Raw genomic sequence first — 24,332 nt, 5'->3', positions numbered from 1 at the left:
TCACCCCTCCAATCTGACACTCCAGGGAAAAGAGCCCCAGCCCATCCAGCCTCTCCTTATAACTAACTGGGAACAGAACTTAAAAAAAAAACTTGTTTTCCAAATCATTTCCATGTCATCTTTCTTTCAGGCTATTGAGGAGATTCATTCTCTATCCTGGCTATCATTGAACCATGCGCAGATGTAGATAGGAGTCTTAGATATTGTCAAACCCTAGCCACCCAATGCCTGGAGGAGGGATGCCTCATCTTCCACCTTGGGCCCCTCCAACCACACGGTATCAGTGTTGATTTCATCAGTTTCCGCATTTCCCCTCCCCCACCTTATCTCAGATCCAACTCTCCAACTCGGCACTGCCCTCTTGTACTGTCCTACCTGTCCATCTTCCTTCTCATCTATCTGCTCAACCCCCACTCCGACCTTTAACCTTCACCTCCCACCTTCATCTATCGCATTCAAAATGTTGATTCTCCTGCTCCTCGGATGCTGCCTGACCGGCTGCGCTTTTTCAGCAGCACACTTTTCGACATTGTCAAAATTATGCAAGGAATGCTGCTATCAAAGAAAACATCTAGTTTTTCTTGCTTGGCAGGAAAATACCATGTTTCAGACAATCTCAGTGCACCATCTGTGTTTTCAGGTTGCAGCAGCCAGAGGAATGAAAGCTTCGAAGCCTCCTCCCTCTACAACCCCCAGGCCAGGAACCAGGGTTCACTCCTTCCTGCAGATTCTGCTGTGAAATCAATGGTGGTGAGCTCTCCTAATGGCAGAAAACTTGGTCCATTCTCCAACCAAGTAGACATGGATCCAAATGACTGGGGAAGTAGGAGGGTGGTCCCTCTAACCTAGAGACAGAGTGCACTGAGGATCCAGTATTCCAGGAGGGAATGACAGATGAGTGGCATCACACTTTCCTCTTCCTATCTGCACTTCCACATATCCCTACCAGGTAACTCACAATTTCATTCAGCCCATTTCCCTCTCAGACCCATGCCTCACTGTAACCTTTTGCAATTGGTGCATTTCAGTTCATGTGGCTGGATGGTGGGTTTCGGATGCAAAGTGATGCCAGCAGCGTGGGTTCAATTGACAAAACAGCTGACGTCACCACATCCTTCTCAATCTCTGCTCTCACCAGCGGTGTGGTGACTCTTACATTAAACCGCCACCAGTCGCATCTTTCTATTGGGGGAGCAGCCCTATGGTCTGGTAAGATAATGGTGACTTTTCTTTATCCTGCTCTTGTGCACACACACTATTATGAACACAGTCCACTCTGCTTTCTCTCTTTTCATGGACAGCACAACTTGGTGAGAATCAGAATCGTAGGGATGAGGAATTAGATGGAGTGGGGTGAAGGGAGAGAATAATGTCCAGTGACTGACACTTTGCTAGCCATGGGTAATGACATCTGGCCCATTGGATAAGGAGGTCTTGTTCTATGAAGATGCCAGTGTCAGCAGTGACCTGCTGTGAATGCCTGAATGTCCTGAGGTGCCAATGCTCACACATGCCTGACAACAGATCCTTTCCCTGTAGACCCTGTACTGATGGGGTCCTACCTCCTTTCAGCTGCATATAGGTGCGCATCCTGACTGCTTTGTGGAGGGGAGTGTGACTGAGGAGCAGGCAGCTGCCTGTTGGTCCTGTTGCTGCAGGTACCATTGCTGTTGGTGTGGTTTCTGCACATGCCCCTCAGCAGCAATGCAAGGTCTAGTAGCATAAATATCTCCCATGCTGTATTGAATGTGAGCAGCAAGGTGGCAGGTGAAGTGCCTTCTTTGAATTTAGCAGTCACCTGATGAGCAATGATAGCACCCTCTGAGAGACGGAGTGTTTCGAACAACTGCCTCTCGCCTAGCTCCTGAATGTAAGCAGTCAAAGCATTCCCAGCTTGTTTCACCAAGGAAGTCTTTACCATTGTGCTTTTTGCCTCTCCAAATTGTCAGGTTGGAGTCACAGTTCAGAATGAGAGAATCCATGTGCCAAATTGCTCTTAACTGCCTTCTTAAGTTATTCAGTTGACTTCCCACTTCAGCCACAGGGTTCTCCAATGTGATCATAACCCTCCCAGGGGAAAGCTCGGAGGAATTGGGATCACATCAGCATCTATTTCCGATGTCATTTTCTACAATGTCAATGGGGAAGCAACAGCCTAGTGGTATTATCAGTGGATTGTTAATCTAGAGACCCAGGTAATGTTCTGGAGACCTGGATTTGAATCCCACCACGGCAGATGGGAGAATTTGAATTCAATAAAAATCTGGAATTAAGAGTCTAATGGTGACTGTGAAACCATTGTCAATTATCAGGAAAAGCCCATCAGATTCACTAATGTCCTTTAGGGGACGAAACTGCCATCCTTACTTGGTCTGGACTATATGTGTCTCCAGATCCACACTAATGTAATTGACAATTAACTGCCCTCTGGGCAATTAGAGATGGAGAAGAAAGGTTGTCCCATCCGTTCAACAACTCTGGCCTCATTTCCACTGTCCATGCACTGCTGGCTTCAGAACTTCTCATTATGTCTCACAAGTTCTACTAGTTTTGGGTGTCAATAAGCTGTATGGTTTGCATTCAGACAACCCAAAGTGCCTAATACATGTACAAACATGGCTGTTTTTGACTCTTAAAATGTTGCAAATACTCTAGCAGCCATCATGTTATCTTGAGGGTCCAAGGCCTGATGCAGGTGAAATTCAGTACTAACCACACTTAATCCACAAATGGTAGGACTCTTATGGCACAGTTGTAGTGTCCCTACCTCAGAGATCTGGGATCAAGTCTTACCTTCTCCAGACTGTATAAACATCTCTAAACTGGATACATTTTTAAAAAAATATATCAACAATAGTTTTCATGCCTAGTTCCTTTGACACAATGTCTCATAAATACAGCAAATTAACACTACATTGAAAGGAAAGACTTAGAAATGTTTTATATTGTTGCTTTCAGTACATAAACACCAAGGTGCAAGACTATTAATCAAGCTGCAAACTTTATCATCTTCTCAACGTGGGGGAATGAATGAATGAATACTGAAGTTTTTGTCAACAGAAGTTTGGGGATGGATGAAAACAAACTAAGATCGTTCTTCAAAAGCATTTTACCAAAAAGGGATGGGTCTCTTCAAAGGAAGTCAAAATATTTAATTAAGATTGCAAATGTTCTTTTATGAGACCAAAAGAAAACTGCAGATGCTGGAATCCAAAGGAGACAGGCAGGAGGCTGGAAGAACACAGCAAGCCAGGCAGCATCAGGAGGTGGAGGAGTTGACATTTCAGGTGTAACCCTTCTTCAGGACTGGGGTTTGGTGTGGGAGGACCCGCAGATAAAGGGGGTTGTGGGGCAGGACAGTGAGGTGGGGATAGGTGAAGGCAGATAGAGGGTACGACCTGGTCGGCCAATGGGAGAAATAAATCCGGTTGGTGGCATGGAGGGGTGAAAGGGAGGGGGAGGGGCTGGGAAGGGAGGTTATTTGAAATTGGAGAACTCAATGTTGAGTCCTCCGGGCTGTAGACTGCCCAACATTAGTTACTCCATGGGGTCAGTTAGCTATTACGTTTTGCAATATGTTGGCCTTATTTTCGATGGATAAGTTAATTTTCAATAAGAGAGAACACTGTTTTGTTTACTTTTTATGTAACCAGTAGGCAGCATCAATTGTTCACCAGAAGTAGCATAAGTGCTGTTAATTTGGCTGGGCAATTATACACTTTATTGAGGTACATATCCACAAGTCAAATTTTCTAACTGACATTTATCAACTCCCAGATGGCAACACCCAACAGTTCCATCTACAATAATAAGCTACCGCTGAAGATGGCCGGAAGAAAGTTATAAAAAAGAAAATACAATGATATAGGAAAATAAACCTTCGAGAGAAAACATTTGCACATGCAAAAGATCTTTCTAGCTTTGATGAAGTTGTTTCTAGCAGGCACACTTTTTCTCATTTGGGTCAGCAGGTTCAAGTTTTTGGGCAGATCCTCCATTGACTGAATCAGGTATTTGACTCTTGTCGACACACTGATCCATGCGTTTCATTATTAAGTCCAGCAATGCGATTATAGCTTGATCAATGCCAGCTCCAGTGGCAGCACTCGTTTCAAAGTAGGGAATTCTAGGGAAGAAAAGAACATGAGATATTGTTTGTACCATGTGAAAGGAAGTAAAGTGCACACCAATGTGAACATTTCATTTCCCACACATGGTATTTATGATCTAAAGATTGAATAGGAACCCAATACGTGATAGATCATATCATTAAAAAACACATACAAGCAATGTTTCTGCTAAGCTGTACAACAGAATCTGTTGCTTAGAATCAAACATGGTACCATATATGCATCGTTCCCCAATAAATAGCACGGGCACAGCTCACAAAATATATCATGTGCAGTCAATAAAAATGGATCTTACTGCTCAATGAAGTTTTAAAGGGATGACTGCATCCAATTCAGGCTCTGTCAAAATCGCATCTATTCCCCGTATGTCAAACGCTCCTAATCAAAGGCCTGGCAAACTCTGTGGCTTTGGCATCAATTTCATCTGTTTTGTGATGCAGAGGCAGAATACCAACTGGTCCCTGCTGTAGACATCCTTGTTACTGCATCAACGTGTGGAAGCACCAAAGGTACTTTGACAACAGAGAGAGGAGACTCCCCAAGCATCTTCACTCACTGCCCGAGAAAGTGAAGTCCACCTTTGAGACAGTTGGCCACCCTGGTTTAGACCGTCTCTACCACTGATTCTGTGCTGTACCCTCCACTATGCTCCCAAGAGACAGTTCTCGCCACTATCCAGCCACCTCTTTCAGGTATGCCATGCAATTTTCTGCAGAAGGCATTTGATTTGATAAGGTGGCATTACAAGCATTATTGCAGTAAATTAAAGCTAATGCTTAGGGGGTAGCATTTTGGCATGGGTAGAAGATTGGTTAACAGGAAGTAGAACACAGGCACAAATGGTTAATTTTTTTTGGCTGGCAAGATGTAATGAGTAGTGTGCCACAAGGATCAATGCTGGGACCTCAAATGCTTACATTTTATATTTACATTTATAAAAATGACTCAGATAAAAGGATGGAAGGTATCGTAGCAACGTTTGCTAATGACGTAAAAATAGGTAGGAAAGTAAGTTATTTGGAGGAGATAGAAGGCAACAAAAATATAGATAATAGATTAAGTGAGTGGACAAAAATGTGGCAAATGGAGTATAATGTAGAAATATGTGAAATCGTCCATTTGGCAGGAAGAATAAAAATGAAACCTAATATCTAAATGGTAAGGGACTGCAGAGCGCTGTGATGCAGTGGAATCTGGGGGGACTCATGTATGAATCATAAAAGGGAAATTTACAGGTACAGCAAGTAATTGGAAAAGATAGCAGAATGTATTATTTATCACAAATTTAACTAAATATGCTTCAGGTACTTCTGAGACCACAGCTGGAGTACAAAGTACATTAGTGGTCACCCTATTTCAGTAAAATTGTAAATACATTGGAAGCAGGGACAGTTTATATGACTAAGACCTGGAATAAGAGGATTGCCATAAGAGTTAGGGCTGGAAAGGCTGTGCTTGTATCCACTGGAGTGAAAAAAAAAGGAAGAGGTAGCTTAATTGAAACATAAGATCCTGAGGGGTCTTGACAGGGTGAATGTGGAGAGGAGTTTCCCTTTTATAGGAGAGCCAAGAACCAGGGGTGGGGGGTCACTGTTTAAAAATCAGGGATCAAGCATTTAAAATAGAGATTAGGTTTTTTTTCCCCTCTCACAGTGTCTTGAGTCTTTGGAGGTAGATAGATTCTTATTAAATAGGGGAGTGAAAGGATAACAGGAATAGGTGGGAATGCAGATTTGAAGTTAGAATAAGATCAGCTACGGTCTATTGAATAGCCTCCTTCTCCTCCTAACTTGTTTGTTCATATGTTCCCATTCCACTCTCGGGCCACCTCCCCAAAACGAGTGGGAAGTGAGCAAGCAGGATTGAATGTGTCCTGGGAGTTGAAGTAGCATGGGTGTTCTTTTTGAATTAGTTCTGAACTCACATTACTGTACCAAATGCCAAAATCCTGTCCAGAATTCAAGTCAGGGCTTACCTTAACTTTCCAATTTTCAACAATTAGTTTGATGGTCAGTTACAGATATATTGACAAGTCAGAGGGAGAATCCAGTAATACTTAGAAATGAAAACACTGCTCGGACTGGGGTTCCACTTGGTAATATAAAAAGTGAGTCTGACCAGTGTGTCTCATTCACTAGGTTTTTCCTTCTTAAAGCATATTTCTTCATGAATAGATACAAATGCAATTCTACTGAAGGAGATAATAAAAGTTAGGCGTGCAAGCATTCACCCGTATTTTTCTGCTAGTTCTTTGGCTTGATACTCCTGTACCTCTCTCTGATCGGACAAATCCACCTTATTTCCAATTAAAACCACATCAGGATTTTCACAATATGCATTTGCTTGAAGTTGGCCTGAATGTAAGAAAAGAATTAAGACAATTAGTAACTCAAACAGACTGAGGGTAGTAGTAAACAGTCCAAGTTGCTGCAAGCCAGGAATTTCAAATGCATGAGGAAATCTAATCAAAGTATCAAGTCTGGACATGCAGCCAAGTGTCAAAGAGTAAAGGAACTTTGTCCGTGGGGATTGAGCTCACTTCACAGACTGACGAAGACTGCACCAAAATGTCAGTAGTAAAACAGTCATCCTCATTATTTATGCCTGGATGAACCAAGTGAATCAGGTTCATCCTTCAATCCCTGGGAAAACAATACTGCAGAAAAGCCCCAATCCAAGTTCACAAAACCGGACTTCAGATGCCCTAAGTTTTAATTTCACGTATTGCAATATGTCTTATGTAGAGTATGATACCGAAGAGAGTAGGTAGTGTGAATTTCCATGGATGATCATCCATGAAATGTATAAATATTAATAACTTTGTTAGAGAGAAATAACCAGGACCGGTCTATCATTGGCATTATTGTTAACTATGATGTAGACTCTACAGCACCCTCGTGACTTCCTCAGCTACAACACTGACTGAATGACACATAATGCAGAACAAGAATTGAGAGTTGGTGAAAATGGAGTTGTCTAAAGAATATAATTACTGCTTTAAACACTACCTTATAAAGGATTTTCCAAATTTATGACCAACTGGAGAAGAGACATTAGCATTATACTTGGAAGGAGATGATGGCATACTGGTAAGTGTTCTGGACAAGCAATCTGGAGATAGTCCAAGGACCTCAGTTCAAATTCCAACACATCATTGGTGGAATTTGAATTCAATAAATATCTGGAATTAAAGTCTAATCATTACCATGAAGACAGTGTTGATAACTGTTTAAAAAGTCCAAGTGGTTCACTCAGGCTAGCCTACATATGACTGCAGACCTAGAGCAATGTAGTTGACTCTTAACTGTCCTCCAAACAGCCTAGCAAATCACTCATATTGCTCAAGACGCAAAGGTAGATCAGAAAGTAATTGGTGAAGAAGAGTTAGAAAGCTTCAAAAATATATTGGTAGATTGAGTGAATGAACAAAAATGGAGTCAATGGAGTTTAATATACAAAAATGTGAAATTTTCCGTTTTGATTTTTCATATGATTTGATTTATTATTTTCACATGTACCTAGGTACAGTGAAAGGTTTTGTTTTGCATGCAGTACAGACAGATCATAACATACATAACATTTGGCAGGAAGAATAAAATGAACCACATTATCTAAATGGTAAGACATTGGAGAGCTCTGTGATGCAGAACATCATATGCATGAATCACAAAAGGTTAGTATGCAAGTATAGCAAGGAATTAGGAAGGCTAATAGAATGTGCCATTTATCACAAAGTGAATTAAATACAAAAGAAGAAGTATTGCTGAGACCACATCTGCAGCAGTGGTCATCCCATTTAAGTAAAGTTGTAAGTGCATTGGATGCATGTCAATGACTAGAAAGTCTTGGACTGTTTCAGTTCAAGAAGGCAGTGCATCGTTATTTTTACAAGTAATAATGAACGATGAGTAATAAATATCTCTAAGCCAGCCAAACCCACATCCTGTGAATGAACTGAAAAATGTCCAAAATGTACATCCGTGTTTATTTTGAGTAGAAGAAAGATTCTGCATCAGAATACAAAGGTATCTTTAAAAATAAAGCTACAAAGCTGTGCCTACAGAACATCCTAGTTTGAATTTTGTTACAATTTGTTTTACAAAGCTGAATCAGCCTAGATTAGTAAATCATATCGACGCATGTAGAAATCACTGACACTCCTGGTGCTACGGCATTCTTGTTTGTAAACAGGGTCTGAATGAAATTTAATGTCGCATCCATAGTAATTGTACAAACACTTGTTTTGCATTTGTCGTGTATGTGTGCATTATTAAAATATATGGTATTAAATATTTATTTTGCCTCACTACACAGCACAACTCATATTTTCTTTCTTAATGATTGTTCTGGAACTGTTCTGTATGTTCTCAGATTTAGTTTAGAAAATGTAGTCACTGTATCAAAGTAGCACACTAAAGAGCTTTTCCAATAATTAACCTTGCACGAATTTCATCAATTGATGAAAGCAATTGATGAACATCAGCTCACAGACAGTCACATAATTATTGAACTACACCATTACATTACACAATGATTGAAGTTATTTTGGTGAAATAATATTGTTCCAGTCTAAAAATTTTCCAACACACTTTCTAAGAATAGTAGTGCCATATTGCTCATTGCACTTAAATGGCACAATAATGTTCTGTAACAGATTACATTTAGCAAGCAGAAAAATCGCATCCAGAGAGACAACTTTTCTTAGGGAATCCAGGTATTTCTGTAGAATAGATTGAACAAACAGTAATTTTTTTCTAAAATATCACTAACAGATCAGGCGCTCCAGCCCTGAAATTGTGTGTGTGTGTGTGCGTGTGGGGGGGTGGGGGGGGGAGTTTGTCACAGCCCTCTAGAGATAGTGGTGGATGGGGGACAAGGTATTTTTCTGTCCAGAGCACGTCAGGCTAGTTCGCTGATGTTTTCCTGTATCTGACCACTCTTCCCACTCTGTGTCCAGATGGCAAGTCGCCTGCTACTGGGAAACCTATTTTAGCACCAATTAATTAGCATTTTCCTTGGGTAATAGAAGTTTTCTGCAGTTGCTTGGGACATAGGAGAACAGAACACAGTGAAGGTCGAGAGTACACTGAACAGTTTTGATCCTCTTATTTAGGGAAAGTTATTGCTTCATTGGAGGAAGTTCAGAGAAGGTTCATGACAATGATCCCTAGTATGGAAGGATTGTCTTCTGAGCAAAGGCTAAACTCTACTTAATGATGTTTAGAAGAAAGAGAGGTGATCTCATCAAAACATACAGATTCTTAAGGGGTTTGACATGGTAAAGGCTGAGATGATGCTTCCCCTCATGTGACTGGGAGCATTGTCTCCCAACAAAGGGGCACCAAATTATGACTGAAATAAGAAGGAAGTTCTTCTCTCAGAGGATTGTGAGTCTTTGCAACTCGTTGCCACAGTCAACTGTAAAGGCAGAGTCCTTTGAGATATTTAAGGCTGAGATAGATAGATTCCTGAATAATAGGAGAATCAAAGGCTATGGAGAAAATGCAGAAAAGAGGCCATGAGGAATATTGAATCAGCCATGATCCAATTGAATGGCACAGCAGGCTCGAGGAACTGAATTGCCAACCTATTCCTATTTCTCATGGTCTTATGGTCTTAGGCAAGAATGCCATGAAATGAACTATGCTCTTCTAACATCCTTTAATGGAAAGTATCAAATCACAAAGATGGTCCCAAACTGGCAGTCCCAGTATTTTTTGTTCTTGTGAAGAGTCAACTAAGAGCTCTTTTGGAATTTAAGTTCTGCTTTACTATATATCTCTCAGGAATTTATATTGAATTATCACATGCAGTTCGATTGCTACTTGCATAAATATTACAGTGCGCTTGAGCATTCCACAAATTATATGAAAGGAATAATTAGATGGGATCTTGCAGTGTTGATTTAGAGGTAATTACAAGCCAGGTTGTCACTGGACCATTCTATTCTTCTTTGAATAATTCCATTAACTGCGATGAGAACTGGTAGGGGCCTCAGTTCAAAACACCAGTCAAAGCTTGGCACCTTAACAATGCACATTCCAGCTGCTAAAATTCCTTTGAAACTGCAGCCCTCTGAATCAAAGGCAAAAAGTAATCCTAACAGAGAGACAGGAGAATCATTTAAATGTACCCCTACTGCAGTAACCAGTTGAGACAGAATTTCAAATGATTTACATCCCACTGATTTCAATAGAAAACCAATTGCCAGATTAAAGTGGTGCTGGAAAAGCACAGCAGGTCAGGCAGCATCTGAGGAGCAGAAAAATCGACATTTCGGGCAAAAGCCCTTCATCAGGAATATCAAAATTCCTGATGAAGGACTTTTGCCTGAAACATCGATTTTCCTGCTCCTCAGATGCTGCCTGACCTGCTGTTTTTTTTCCAGCACCACTCTAATCTGGACTCTGACCTCCAGCATCTGCAGTCCTCACTCTCGCCTAGAAAACCAATTGCGTCTAAGACAGATAGCCAATCCAATCTCATTGATTTCCTGTCAGGTGAGTTGGGTTAAAATAACCCCCGCATACAAGACTCTCATACATTCTGGCCTGGGCTAATAAGTGGAAAGAAACACTTTAAAAATGCCAGACACCACCTCCAACAACAAAGGCCCTCAGCATATACCTTTAAAGCTCAATGGTATTGCCATCACTGAATAATCTTGGGTCACATGTGACCTTAATCTTAACTGGAATATAAAGAATACTCCTTCCTGCTGGGTTGGGTGCAGCTGTAACAAAACTCACCAAGCTCTGCAGCATCTGGAGCAAACAGTTCACTTGATCAGCCACTTAGCCATCCATTTAAAGATCAATCCTTCTGTGAGCAGTACACAAAAGCAGCAATGTGTACTAGTGACAATGAATCCTCAACGCTGCTCACCTTGGTGTGAGATCCACCCGGAAGATTTTTTAGATTAGATTAGATTAGATTACAGTGTGGAAACAGGCCCTTCGGCCCAACAAGTCCACACCGACCCGCCGAAGCGAAACCCACCCATACCCCTTACCTAACACTACGGGCAATTTAGTATGGCCAATTCACCTGACCCTGCACATCTTTGTGACTGTGGGAGGAAACCGGAGCACCCGGAGGAAACCCACGCAGACACGGGGAGAACGTGCAAACTCCACACAGTCAGTCACCTGAGGCGGGAATTGAACCCGGGTCTCTGGCGCTGTGAAGCAGCAGTGCTAACCACTGTGCCACCAATTTGCTACCACCATCTGCTTCCCTGTGAGGGATCTACAGGGCCTCCTTGATCTAGTGTGGGAGAGGAAAGCTACCTAGTAGTCGAACAAGAAAAGGCTCTTGTCTTAAATAAAATAGTTTATTGCATCATGGTTACTATATATAAGTTACATTGTTACTGAAACTTTGAGATAGATTTTGATATAAAGTTTAACACCTCTGAGGTCCAAGTATGTTTTGCCTCATAAGACTGTATAAGCATCATCTAATTGGGCAGTGTTATGCAGTCTTCAGCATTAAACCTTTCAGACGTTTACACTTTTATACAGCATCTTCTCCCAAGCTTTATTTCCATTATTAACTTTATACACTAAACTTCTTATATTAAAGTTCTGATGAAGTGACACTGGACCCCAAACATTAATTCTGCTTTCTCCCCATAGATGCTGCCAGATTTTGACTAAACTTATGCACTTGTGTCTATGATGGTATTTCCTTGGCCATTTCACATCCACCATCTCAGATGGTAGATTTCTATCCTCAATCTACTGCCAAATCTGTGTTAAAGTGTGTTGGCTTCTTGCTTCAAATTGTTCATTAGATTGGATACTTTTATTTCCCTACAGTGATTGCTATTATTGGCAAAGTCAAGATATTAACTTGCTCAGTTATATTACTGGAGGATTGTTTCTTACTTGGCATGATTTCTGTCACAAATACTCCTATTTTTTTCTTAGGAATCAAGAAAATGTTGGCAATTAGTGATAAATATGTGGTGTGTTTAGTCTGAGGGCAGGGCCTCTGGAAGAACCTAACCTCGAAACTAACCATTTTTCATGAATGTCATTTTGTTACCTAGAGCACAGGCAGGTTTATTTCAATGTCAGATTAAAGTCAAGCCCATTTTGTAATAAAAATCACTGTTCAACTGTTCACTGCCAAATTTCAGGAAACAATTAACCAAGGTGTATAGAAATATTCTCATTTGAATCAATGAAAGTTTGGTTGATATTGTAAAGATACTTTTTACTCTTATTCTGGACTTTGATTAAAATGAGTATTTTTTGGAACCTTGTATAACTATGTTAGACCTTTTTTTAAGTCTTTCAATTTGGTAACAAACACTTAAAGTATCTGTACCTAGGTATCCTGTACCTAAAATGGCGCCAAAGAGGTGACTTCACCAATTTTTAACTGCACTCGTTTGACTGTACGTGACAATAAAGGCTATTCTATTCCATTCTATTTTGCAAGACTAAAATAATTAAATGTTCTGTAATTTGAAAAGAGTCTATTACACATTTTGAAGCATAGGTAGGTTGGGCTGTTACATAATAAGGACATCTATTGAAATCTAGAGACACAAAAAATAATTAAGTTTGTCAAGTCCACTCCAGTGACATCCATTTATGATAATTCTCTAATGGATCTCTTTTCAATGGCCAAAATTAATCCTCGTTTTAGGGTCATTAACCTTTCTTCTGTAACCTTTTCAAAATCTCTTTAACCTTTTTTCAATCTGACAGGCCAATCTCTTTTTAAATGTACAATTTGACCCTGGAATAATTACCTTCTCTGCAAATTAATTTCAAATATCTACTCTTCTGTGACAGAAAAAGCTTTTATTCTCATTTTTAACCTTGCTCAAGTCTTCTGAATTTTGAACCTTTGCCCTCTAGTCCTATTTGTGCTATTCATAATAAATAGCTCATGTTCTTATCCTTCGCTTTTGAAAACAGCCAAAGTGATTCCCCTCAGCCTTTTCTCCAGTGAAAATAAGTTTAATTGGTTGAGATTGTCATTTCGATGTAGTCCTCTAAGGCATGGAAGTATATTGGATAGTAACTCTGAATACTTTTTCACATATCTATATCTTTTTGGAGACTGGGCAAAACAGTTTACAAGAACATTATTGATCTGTGTGTTTTGAAGTGGCAGGGTTATTTTTCTCATGTACTCTTTTAAAGTTACAGAACACATATTTCAAAATCATTTTCCGTTCGGTGCCCCCTATGCAATTTGGCATTATAAATGTGTCAATACCAACAGCAGGCAGGGGATGAAATAAACCTGGAGAATTCCAGAGAAAGTCAGCGTCTGTCAAGATGGAGACAAACAGAGCTAAGATTTTGAGTCCAATACGACTCTTCTTCAGAGCAGGATCATACAAGCATCCAACTGATTTATTGGTTTACTACTGGGTTCTGAAGAAGTGTTGGTGGAGTTAAAATGAGAATTTAGGAATCATGGATAGTAAGTTTGTAGACGGTACCAAAATCGGTGGTATAGTAGACAGTGATTGCAAAGGGATCTGGATCAATTGGACAATGGGCAATTTGCATAAATATGAGGTGTTGCGTTTTGGTAAGATGAGTCTTACACAGTTAATGGTAAAGCCCTGGGGAGTGTTGTCAAACAGAGAGACCTAGAGAATCACGTACATGGTTCCTTGAAAGTTGCGTCACAGGTAGACAGAGTAGTAAAGAAGGTGTTTGGCGAGTTTGCCTTCACTGGCCATGGCATGGATTATAGGAGTTGGGAGGCCATGTTGAGGTTGTACAGGATGTTGGTGAGCACACTTTTGGAGTACTGTGTACAGTTCTGTTCACCCTGCTTTTGGAAGAAAGTTAGTAAATTGGAGAGGATGCAGAGAAAATTTGCAAGGATGTTACTGAGACCAGACAGTTTGAGTTATAAGGAGAAGCTGGATAGGCTGGGAAATTTTTCAGTGGAGTGTCGGAGATTGAGGGGCTACCTTATAGAGGTTTATGAGATGAAGAGGGGCATAGATATGGTGAATAACAAAGGTCTTTTCCTTAGGATAGTGGAGTTCTGAACTGGAAGGCGTAATTTTACAGTAAGGGGAGAAAGATTTAAAATGGACCAGAAAAGCAGTTTGTTCATCCAGACGATAGTTTACATATTAAATGAACTGTCAGAGGAAGTGATAGATGCTGGTACACTTACAACTTTTAAAAGATATTTGGACAGGTATATTAATAGGAGAGGGTTAGAGGGATACGGGCCAAATGCAGGCAAATGGGACTAGTTTAGTTGGGAAACTTGGTCAGCATAGATGAGTTAGACCAAAGAGTCTGTTTCCATGCTGTCTGACTCTATGACTCTATAACTGTTTCTCTCCACAAGTGCTGCCATACCTGCTGAGTTTCTCCAGTATTTACTGTCTTTGTTTCAGGGTTTCAGCATTGAGCAGCAATTACTGTTTTATATGCTGTTGCATTGTTTTGAAACTTTGGAGAAATAAAAAAAGTCAAAACAACAGCACTTTTAAAAGGGAGAGGAACAGACAAAGGAAACACATTGTGAGATCAATGCAGGAGGGGGAGGGAGAGAGAGAGAGAGAAAGAAAGAATCCTGCACTGCTAACTGCCACAGCAGTGAACCTGCACAATTACTGCCTTTGCTGTTGAATTCATGTATCACTGGACATCGGAGTGCATCTGGGAAAATTAACAAACAGTGAAATTCACAACTAATCTTGGAGGAACCTGTTCGGGAAAGGTCACAACACAGAAACAGGCAAACGGATGTTTTACTTGTGGCCATACAGTCAGTCTGTAGTAGTGAGTAGAGTGGGTTCTTTCTTGATTATATGTTTTATTGAGATATGTCTCTTGATTAAACTTAAAATATAAGCCATAGGTATTACGTTAGCCTGGAGCAATGTTTTGTAGAGGAATAAGACCGTGCTATTTTCTGTGTCTGTATACTGAAAGAAGCAAAAATGGCCTGTAGTAAAGTGATACGCTCTTCTTGTTGGATGTGGGAGTTTTGGGAGAGTTTACGTGGTGCTGAGGATTATATCTGCAATAAATGCTGTTGGTTGCGATCCTATCAGATCAAATGGATCGGTTGGAGAGACAGTTAGAGGCAATGAGGAATTTACAAGAACAAGGGGATGTAATGGATGGCAGTTATAGGAAGGGGAGAATGTCTCAGATACTGTCACATAGATGGGTTAACTCCAGGAAAGGTAAGACAGGTAGGCAGGTATTGCAGGAGTCTTCTGTGGCTATCCCCATTTCAAACAAGTGTGCTGTTTTGGAAAATGTAGGGGGTGATGGATTCTCAAGGGAATGTAGCACAAGCAGACACGTTTCTGGCATTGAGACTGGCTCTAACGCAATGAGGAGTATGTCAGATTCCAAGAGGGGACTCTCTAGTCCAAGGTACAGACAGACATTTCTGAGGCCAGCAGTGAGAAATCAGAATGGTGTGTTGCTTTCCTGGTGCCAGGATCAAGAATGTCTCAGAGAGGGTGCAGAATGTTCTCAAGGGGGAGATGAGCCAACAGGAGACCATTGTACACATTGGAACCAAAGACATAGGAAGGGAACAGGTTGAGATTCTGAAGGAAGATTGCAGAGAGTTAGGCAAGAATTTAAAAAGGAAGTCCTTGAAAGGAGTAATATCTGGATTACTCACGGTGCTACGAGCTAGTGAGGCAGGAAAAGGAGGATAGAGCAGACGAATGGATGGCTGAGGAGCTGGTGTATGGGAGAAGAATTCACATTTTTGGATGATTGGAAGCCCTTTTGGGGTAGAAATGACCTGTAAAAGAAGGACAGATTACACCTAAATTGGAAGGGGACTAATATACTAGCAGGGAGATTTACTAGAGCTGCTCGGGAAGAATTAAACTAGTACAGTGAAGGGTGGAGGGGACCCTGGGAGATAGTTGGGGGGGGGGCGGGTGGGACTCAGGGAGACAGTGAGGAAAGAGATCAATCTGAGACTGGTACAGTTGAGAACAAAGGCAAGTCAAACCGTCAGGGCAGGCAGGGACAAAGCAGAGACAGGGTAGGACTGATAAATTACACTGCATTTATTTCAATGCATGAGGCCTAACAGGAAAGGCGAATGAACTCAGAGTATGGTTCGGAACATGGGACTGGGATATCATAGTAATTACAGAAACATGGATCAGGGATGAACAGGACTGGCAGCTTAATGTTCCAGAATACAAATGCTACAGGAAGGATAGAAAGGGAGGCTAGAGAGGAGGGGGAGTGGTGTTTTTGATAAGGGATAGTATTACAGCTATACTGATGGAGGATATTCCCAGAAATACATCCAGGGAAGTTAGTTGGGTGGAACTGGGAAATAAGAAAGGGATTATCACTTATTGGGATTGTATTATAGACCCCCTAATAGTCAGAGGGAAATTGAGAAACAATTTTGTAAGGAGATCTCAGTTATTTGTAAGAATAATAGGATGGTTATGGCAGGGGACTTTAACTTTCCAAACATAGACTGGGACTGCCATAGTGTTAATGGTTTAGATAGAGAGAAATTTGTTAAGATTAGATTCCCAACAGATTGGAAACAGGCCCTTTGGCCCAACCAGTCCACACCGACCCTCCGAAGAGTAACCCACCAGACCCATTTTCCTCAGACTAATGGACCTATCCCTATGGGCAATTTAGCATGGCCAATTCACTGGACCTGTACATTTTTGGACTGTGGGAGGAAACCAGAGCACCCGGAGGAAACCCACGCAGACACGGGGAGAATGTGCAACTCCACACAGACAGTCACCCGAGGCTGGAATCAAACCTGGGATCCTGGTGCTGTGAGGCAGCAGTGCTAACTATTGAGCCACTGTGCAAAACTTTTATGATTCATTATGTGGATGTACCTACTAGAGAAGGTGCAAAACTTGACCTACTCTTGGGAAATAAGGCAGGGCAGGTGATTGAGCATTTTGGGGCCAGCGACCATAATTCTATTGATTTAAAATAATGATGGAAAAGGATAGACCAGATCTAAAAGTTGAAGTTCTAAACTGGAGAAAGGCTAATTTTGACAGTATTAGTCAAGGACTTTCAAAAGCTGACTGGGGGCAGATGTTCACGGGTAAAGGGATGGCTGAAAAATAGGAAGCCTTCAGAAATGAGATAACAAGAATCCAGAGAAAGTATATTCCTGTTAGGGTGAAAGGAAAGGCTGATAGGTAAGGGGAATGCTGGATGACTAAAGAAATTGAGAGTTTGGTTAAGAAACAGAAGGAAGCATATGCCAGGTATAGACAGGATAGATCAAATGAATCCTTAGAAGAGTATAATGGTAGTAGGAGTATACATAAGAGAGAAATCAGGGGGCAAAAAGGGGACATGAGACAGCTTTGGCAAACAGAATTAAGGAGAATCCAAAGGGTTTTTACAAATACATTAAGTACAAAAGGGTAACTAGGGAGAGAATAGGGCCCCTCAAAGATCAGCAAGGCGGCCTTTGTGTGGAGCCGCGGGATTAGATTAGATTAGATCACTTACATTGTGGAAGTAGGAGATGGGGGAGATGCTAAACGAGTATTTTGAATCTTTAATTACTGTGGAGAAGGACATGGAATATATAGACTGTAGGGAAATAGATGGTGACACCTTGCAAAATGTCCATATTACAGAGGAGGAAGTGCTGGATGTTTTGAAACACCCTAAATTGGATAAATCTCCAGGACCTCATCAGGTGTACCCTAGAACTCTGTGGGAAGCTAGAGAAGTGATTGCTGTGCCTGTTACTGTGATATTTGTATCATCGATAGTCACAGGTGAGGTTCTGGAAAACTGGAGATTGGCTAACGTGGTGCCACTGTTTAAGAAGGGTGGTAAAGACAAGCCAGGGAACTATAGACCAGTGAGCCTGACGTCGGTGGTGAGCAGGTTGTTGGTGGACAAGGTGTACACATATTTGGAAAGGCAAGGACTGATTCAGGATAGTCAACATGGTTTTGTGCATGGGAAATCATGTCTCACAAACTTGATTGAGTTTTTTGAAGGAGTAACAAAGATGATTGATGAGGGCAGAGCAGTAGATGTGATCTATATGGACTTCAGTAAGATGTTCGACAAGGTTCCCCATGGGAGACTGATTAGCAAGGTTAGATCTCATGGAATACAGGGAGAAGTAGCCATTTGGATACAGAACTGGCTCAATGGTAGAAGACAGAGGGTGGTGGTGGAGGGTTGTTTTTCAGACTGGAGGCCTGTGACCAGTGGAGTGCCACAAGGATCGGTGCTGGGCCCTCTACTTTTTGTCATTTACATAAATGATTTGGATGTGAGCATAAGAGGTACAGTTAGTAAGTTTGCAGATGACACCAAAATTGGAGGTGTAGTGGACAGCGAAGAGGGTTACCTCAGATTACAACATGATCTTGACCAGATGGGCTAATGGGCTGAGAAGTGGCAGATGGAGTTCAATTTGGATAAATGTGAGGGTCTGCATTTTGGGAAAGCAAATCTTAGCAGGACTTATACACTTCATAGTAAGGTCCTAGGGAGTATTGCAGCTGTACAGGACATTGGTTAGGCCACTGTTGGAATATTGCATGCATTTCTGGTCTCCTTCCTATTGGAAAGATGTTGTGAAACTTGAAAGGGTTCAGAAAAGATTGTTGTTGGGGTTGGAGGATTTGAGCTATGGGGAGAGGCTGAACAGGCTGGGGCTATTTTCCCTGGAGTGTCAGAGGCTGAGGGGTGACCTTATGGAGGTTTATAAAACCATGAGGGGCATGGATAGGATAAAGAGACAAAGTCTTTTCCCTGAGGTGGGTGAGTCCAGACTAGAGAGCATACGTTTAGGGTGAGAGAGGAAAGATATAAATGAGACCTAGGGGGCAGCTTTTTTCATGCAGAGGGTGGTACGTATATGGAATGATCTGCCAGAGGAAGTGGTGGAGGCTAGTACAATTGTAACATTGAAAAGGCATCTGGAAGGGTATATGAATAGGAAGGGTTTGGAGGGATATGGGCCGGGTGCTGGCAGGTGGGACTAGATTGGGATATCTGGCTGGCATGGACAGGTTGGACTGAAGGGTCTGTTTCCATGCTGTACATCTCTATGACTCCATCTGCAGTATTCTTCTTTTTTAAGGGGATGAAATAAGCCGTTCACCTGATCCTGTTGACGATTCACTGAAAAGGTACAAACCTCCCCTTCCTGACAGTTTTCACTGACCCTCTGACTCTGATTTTATACCCCACTGCAAGCCAGTCAAATTTTGCAAAATACATTTTGTGCTCCTGAGGCTGTTGAGGTTGAACTTAGCACACTGGTCCCTATTTAAATTTCCAATGTAAGTAATATGTTGATGTTTTACAGAGTTAAATTGAAAATAAATCTCCAAGGACCTGGATGGTAAATGGATGTTTTAGTCATTATTTTACAGCTATTTTGTTTGTTTAGGTGGCTTTATGAAAATAATGTAGCGACTTCAAAGTGATCTTTTATTTGTAAGACTGCCAATTAAAGACTATTATAAATTTTATGCAATTATATATATATTGTTTAATTTAAAGTCACATATCTCACACTTCTGTTTTTGCAACTTTCATGCATTATCATACAGGAGGATGATTATGTTAATGACAGTGGACTATTAATCCAAACACCCAGATGATTCCTGTGGGTACATTGGTTCAAATTCCTGCATGGCAGCTGGAAGAATTTGAATTCAATTGAACAATAATCATCAGTAATAATAATCATGAAACTGGCTTTAATTGTTGGAAACACTCATCAAGTTCACAAATGTTTGCCATCTTTACCTGATCTGCCCTACGTCAGACTCCAGACCTATATTTGACTCTGAATTGCCCTCTGAAATGACATTCCATTCGAGGGCAATCAGAGATATCCTCATCCCATCAATGAATTTAAAAAATATATGTCCAATGCACATTTTTAACTTCCCAGATGTAAAATTATTATAAGGCAAACTCAGCTCTGCCTATATATATATAGATAGATTTGTGTCTCAGGTCTACTTTCTAATAGCAATCAGACTGTGACCATACATTAGTTTATCTTAAGTTCAGTTCAGTGAACTTGCAGGGTTTCTAACAGATAAGGTGACACTATTTTCAGATTACTTGAAAGTCTGATATAAACACAACACTGACTGTCGCTGGACTAAAATCAGGAACTACCTGAGAAACTCAGTAAGTTCTCTTCCGAGTCATATTGGACTGGAAACATTCACTCTGTTTCTCTCTCCACAAATGCTGTCAGATGTACTGCTTTTCTCCAGTACTTCCTGCTTCTTTTTCAGATTTCTAGCATCTTCAGTATCTGCTTTTGCACTAATAATTGCTGAGTATGCATCCATTTTGAGAAACTTTACAATGTAGAGAAACAGGTTTATTCATGATAATGAAAGGTTCTCAAACTCCACCTTGCAAAGGAATGCATTAATTAGAACTGAATTACTACTGCAACTTACTTATCCAGTTTCTCACATTCAGAAAACTCTGTTGACTCGTTAGATCAAAGATTAATAAAAATCCCATGGCATCTCTGAAAAAGGCTGTGGTGAGGCTTCGAAACCTAGGAAAGAAGAAAAATAATGCAATAAACCATTTGAAAAAAACCAAGTTGTCAATCCCTTATCATTACACTCTGCCACAGTGGAATATTGCTTTAGGAATTTCTGGCTTGCAAATCAGAACATAACATTATTTTCTCTTGCAATGAAAATTCTTGTTGCTTGAGAAGTAATTTATTTTAAGTGTATTTTTCCCTATTAATTGTGACATTGAAGGCTATTATTTCACTGATATTTTTTGAGCCTTTCCAGTTCAATAATCTTCTGTGGTCAAGAGGACTAGCAAAACATTTTCAAGCCTACTCTGCAGTAAGGGGGGATGAGTACACTTAGTGAGGTGACGTTTCCTATGGGCAACTGTCTGGCTTTACAAGGTAAGAACTTAAAAGGGTAGAAGAAAAGAACAGGAAAGAAAAAGTCCAAAGGTTTGCAAGTTAGGTGTTTTGGCCATGATAAATTACTCCACAGTATTCAGGGATGTGCAGGCTCTGTGGGTTAGGCATGGTAAATGTAAGGTTACGGGGATAGGGCGGGGGGCTAAGTCCGGGTGTGATCCTTTTTGGAGGGTCAGTGCAGACCCGATGGGTTGAATGGCCTTTTTCTGCACTGTAGGGATTCAATGATTGTATGACAGTGTAACAGGTTGAAGCAGCTAGTTACATCAGAAAGCCTATACTACTATGGGGTAAATGTTCTTCTGCTGTGCGATAAAATTCTGTCAAATATTGGGGCAAATTCCTACACACACACACACACACACACACACACACACACACACACACAATTACTCAGCTTTGCTCTTTTAAAAGCATAGCAAACTCTCATGTAGCTCAGTATAAGAATTAGTACTGCACAACAGCAGAATGGTAGCGAGAGCAAATCTACTCCCCCAGCTATGAGGCCCAAATGCCTGAATCTTTAACATTGCTGGTCATTTGACAATGAGAATCATTGCTATAAAGTTTGCATTTCTTAAAGGACTTGTGTTTCCACAGTGTATCTTTATTTTGATTTCCTCACAAAAACAATGGAACTTAGTTCAGACCCATTTCCCTCTGACTAATGCATCTAACACTATGGCCAGTTCACCTAACCTGCATATCTTTGGATTGTGGAAGAAAACCGGAGCATCCTGAGAAAACCCACACAGACACCGGGAGAATGTGCAAACTCCACACAGACAGTCGCCCAAGGCTGGAATCAAACCTGGGTCCCTGGTGCTGTGAGGCAGCAGTGCTAACCGCTGAGCCACTATTTGTTGTCACATGTACATTACTAGTACTATTACATGTACTAATTATGTACTAGCAATATCTTTTGAAAACATTTTATATGCACGTATTTTTTAAAAATCCGCTTATGAGACATGGGCATTGCTGGCTGGCCAGCATTTATTGCTCATCCCTAGTTGTCCTTGACAGCATGGTGATGAGCTGCCTTCTTGAACCATTGCAGGCCACATGCTGGAGGTAGACCCAGAATGCCAAATCAGGATGCTGAGTGGCTTGGAGGGGAACTTGCAAATGGTGATGCTCCCATATGTCTGCTGCCCTTGTCCTTCTAGATGGTAAGGGTCATGGGTTCAGAAGATGCTGCTAAGGACCCATGATGAATCAAGCTTATTGGTGTTGTTGAGGCTGATAAGATTCAGGCATGTTTGATTGAAGCACTTTCAATTAGAGCTCCTCCTTCAGCTTTGACAACTCAGGCACACTAATGGTCAGTGGTCTCTCAGGTTTCCAAACTTGTCAGTCAGTTCACACAATGCATGGACTGTGACTAAAGAATATTTTTCTCTCTGTGTTCATTGAACCATTGACATGTTATTCCTATTTCTGTCTACAAACTAAACAAGGTTTCTCACTTGTAGCACCATTTTCCATTGGGTAATGACTGCCTTCCAAAAGTCAGCACTTGGGGTCCTCCAGGAGGATGTTAATAGTTTGGCAAAGAACATTTTTCACACACAAAAGGTGTGAGCAACAGAAGCAAGAATTGAACACAATAGAATTTGAATTTGAAATTTGGAATTATAGAATATCTTGACAATATATATTTATATTACCAATGTTTAGGCATTGTTTAAAGTAAATGAATTATTTACAGAGCCGTTGAGGACTCAGGGTCTGTACTCATTGGAGTTTTGAAGGATGAGGGGGATCTGATTGAAACGTTAAAAACTGAGATGCCTAGATAGAGTGGAGAAGATGGTTTTACTGGTAGGAAAGACTAGGACCCAAGAAGACAGCCTCAGAGTGAAGGGACAACCCTTTAGTACTGAAATAAGGAGGAATTTCTTCAGCCAGAGGTTGGTGAATCTTTGGAACTCATTGCCACAGAAGGTTGTGAAGGTCAAGTCATTGAGAGTGTTTAAGATAGAGATGGTTAGGGTCTTGATTGGTAGAGTGATCAACAGTTACAGGCAGAAGGCAGGAGAATTGGGTTGAGAAACATATCAGCCATGGTTGAATGGTGTAGCAGACTGAATGGTCCAAATGGACTAATGTTGCTCCTATGTCCAATGCTCTTATGATCTTACTTAAAACATATAAACATTTTTGTGCTCAGAGCAGAAATGTTACATTAACTGTTTGGCAGCAGTGAAAACATTGGCGGACATATTTATAATGCCATTCAGCATTAAATAACCCTCTTTCACATAGATAATTTAACATAGAACAGCAGAGGCGACATGCTAAATATTTCTTACAAACCCAATAAAACATCTGATATCTATCTATAGTTAATTAATGAGCAGATTAAATATGTACAAAGAACAAACCACAGTGATTATCTGACACAGAAAGAGATAACATGGGGAAACTCAGCAGATCAGGCAGAAATCACAAAGGGAACCAGAATTAATGTTTCAGGTCAATGACCTTTCATTTGACATGCTGAATATTTCCAGACTCTATTATCAAGCAATGTTACCAACTTGTAATCAAAGGAACAACTGAAAAATCTTCTGGTTAACTAAATGTAAGGGTTAAATTCCCTCTTTTGTTACACTCCCTTAGATAGGCCAGAATCAAATTGAAGGCAGAATCATTTTGAAAGCCCAATGGCTTTAAGATCTCCCTCATTACTTTTAAAAGAATTCATTCATAGGATGCGAGTGTCACTGGCTGGCCAGCATTTATTGTCCGTTGCTAGTTGCATTGAGAGAGTGGTGGTGAGCTGCCTTCTTGAACTGCTGCAGTCAACCTACTATGGCCATTAAAAAGTGAATGCCAAGATTTTGACCCAGCAACAGTGAAGGAAAGGCGACATAGTTCCAAGTCAGGATGGTGAGTGGCTTGGAGAGGAACGTGGAGGTAGTGGTGTTCACAGGTATCTACAGCCCTAGTCCCTCTACATGGAAGTGGTCAAGCGTATGGAGATGCTGTCTGAGGATCCTTGGTGAATTTCTTTAGTCCATCTCGTGGATAGTATACCCTGCTGCTACTGAGTGTTAGTGGTGGAGGAATGGATGTTTGTGGATGTACTGCCGATCAAGTGGGTTGCTTTGCCTTGAATGATGTCAAGCTTTTTGAGTGTTGTTGGAGCTGTACTCATCCAGGCAAGTGGGAAGTATTCTATCACACTCCTGACTTATTTCTTGTAAATATGGACAGGCTTTGGGGAATCAAGGAATACCACACTATTCCTAGCCTTTAATCTTC

General features: G+C 40.9%; 1 protein-coding gene across 2 annotated transcripts in view; it reads right to left on the bottom strand.

Annotated features, from left to right (window-relative positions):
- Positions 1-2,915: 2,915 nt before the first annotated feature.
- Positions 2,916-24,332, bottom strand: part of rab27b (RAB27B, member RAS oncogene family) — a 137,766-nt gene continuing 116,349 nt past the window's right edge. For both annotated transcript variants that reach the window (XM_043721496.1, XM_043721577.1), the window contains exons 4-6: positions 20,566-20,669; positions 6,361-6,484; positions 2,916-4,126 (exon numbers count right to left, since the gene is read on the bottom strand). In XM_043721496.1, coding sequence (XP_043577431.1) covers positions 3,937-4,126; positions 6,361-6,484; positions 20,566-20,669 — 418 coding nt within the window. In that variant the 3' untranslated portion in view covers positions 2,916-3,936. The remainder of the gene's footprint in view (positions 4,127-6,360; positions 6,485-20,565; positions 20,670-24,332) is intronic.

Source organism: Chiloscyllium plagiosum, chromosome 1, assembly GCF_004010195.1.
Source record: "Chiloscyllium plagiosum isolate BGI_BamShark_2017 chromosome 1, ASM401019v2, whole genome shotgun sequence".
NCBI classification, from domain to species: Eukaryota; Metazoa; Chordata; class Chondrichthyes; order Orectolobiformes; family Hemiscylliidae; genus Chiloscyllium; species Chiloscyllium plagiosum.
This window is presented reverse-complemented; position numbering and strand designations above follow the sequence as displayed.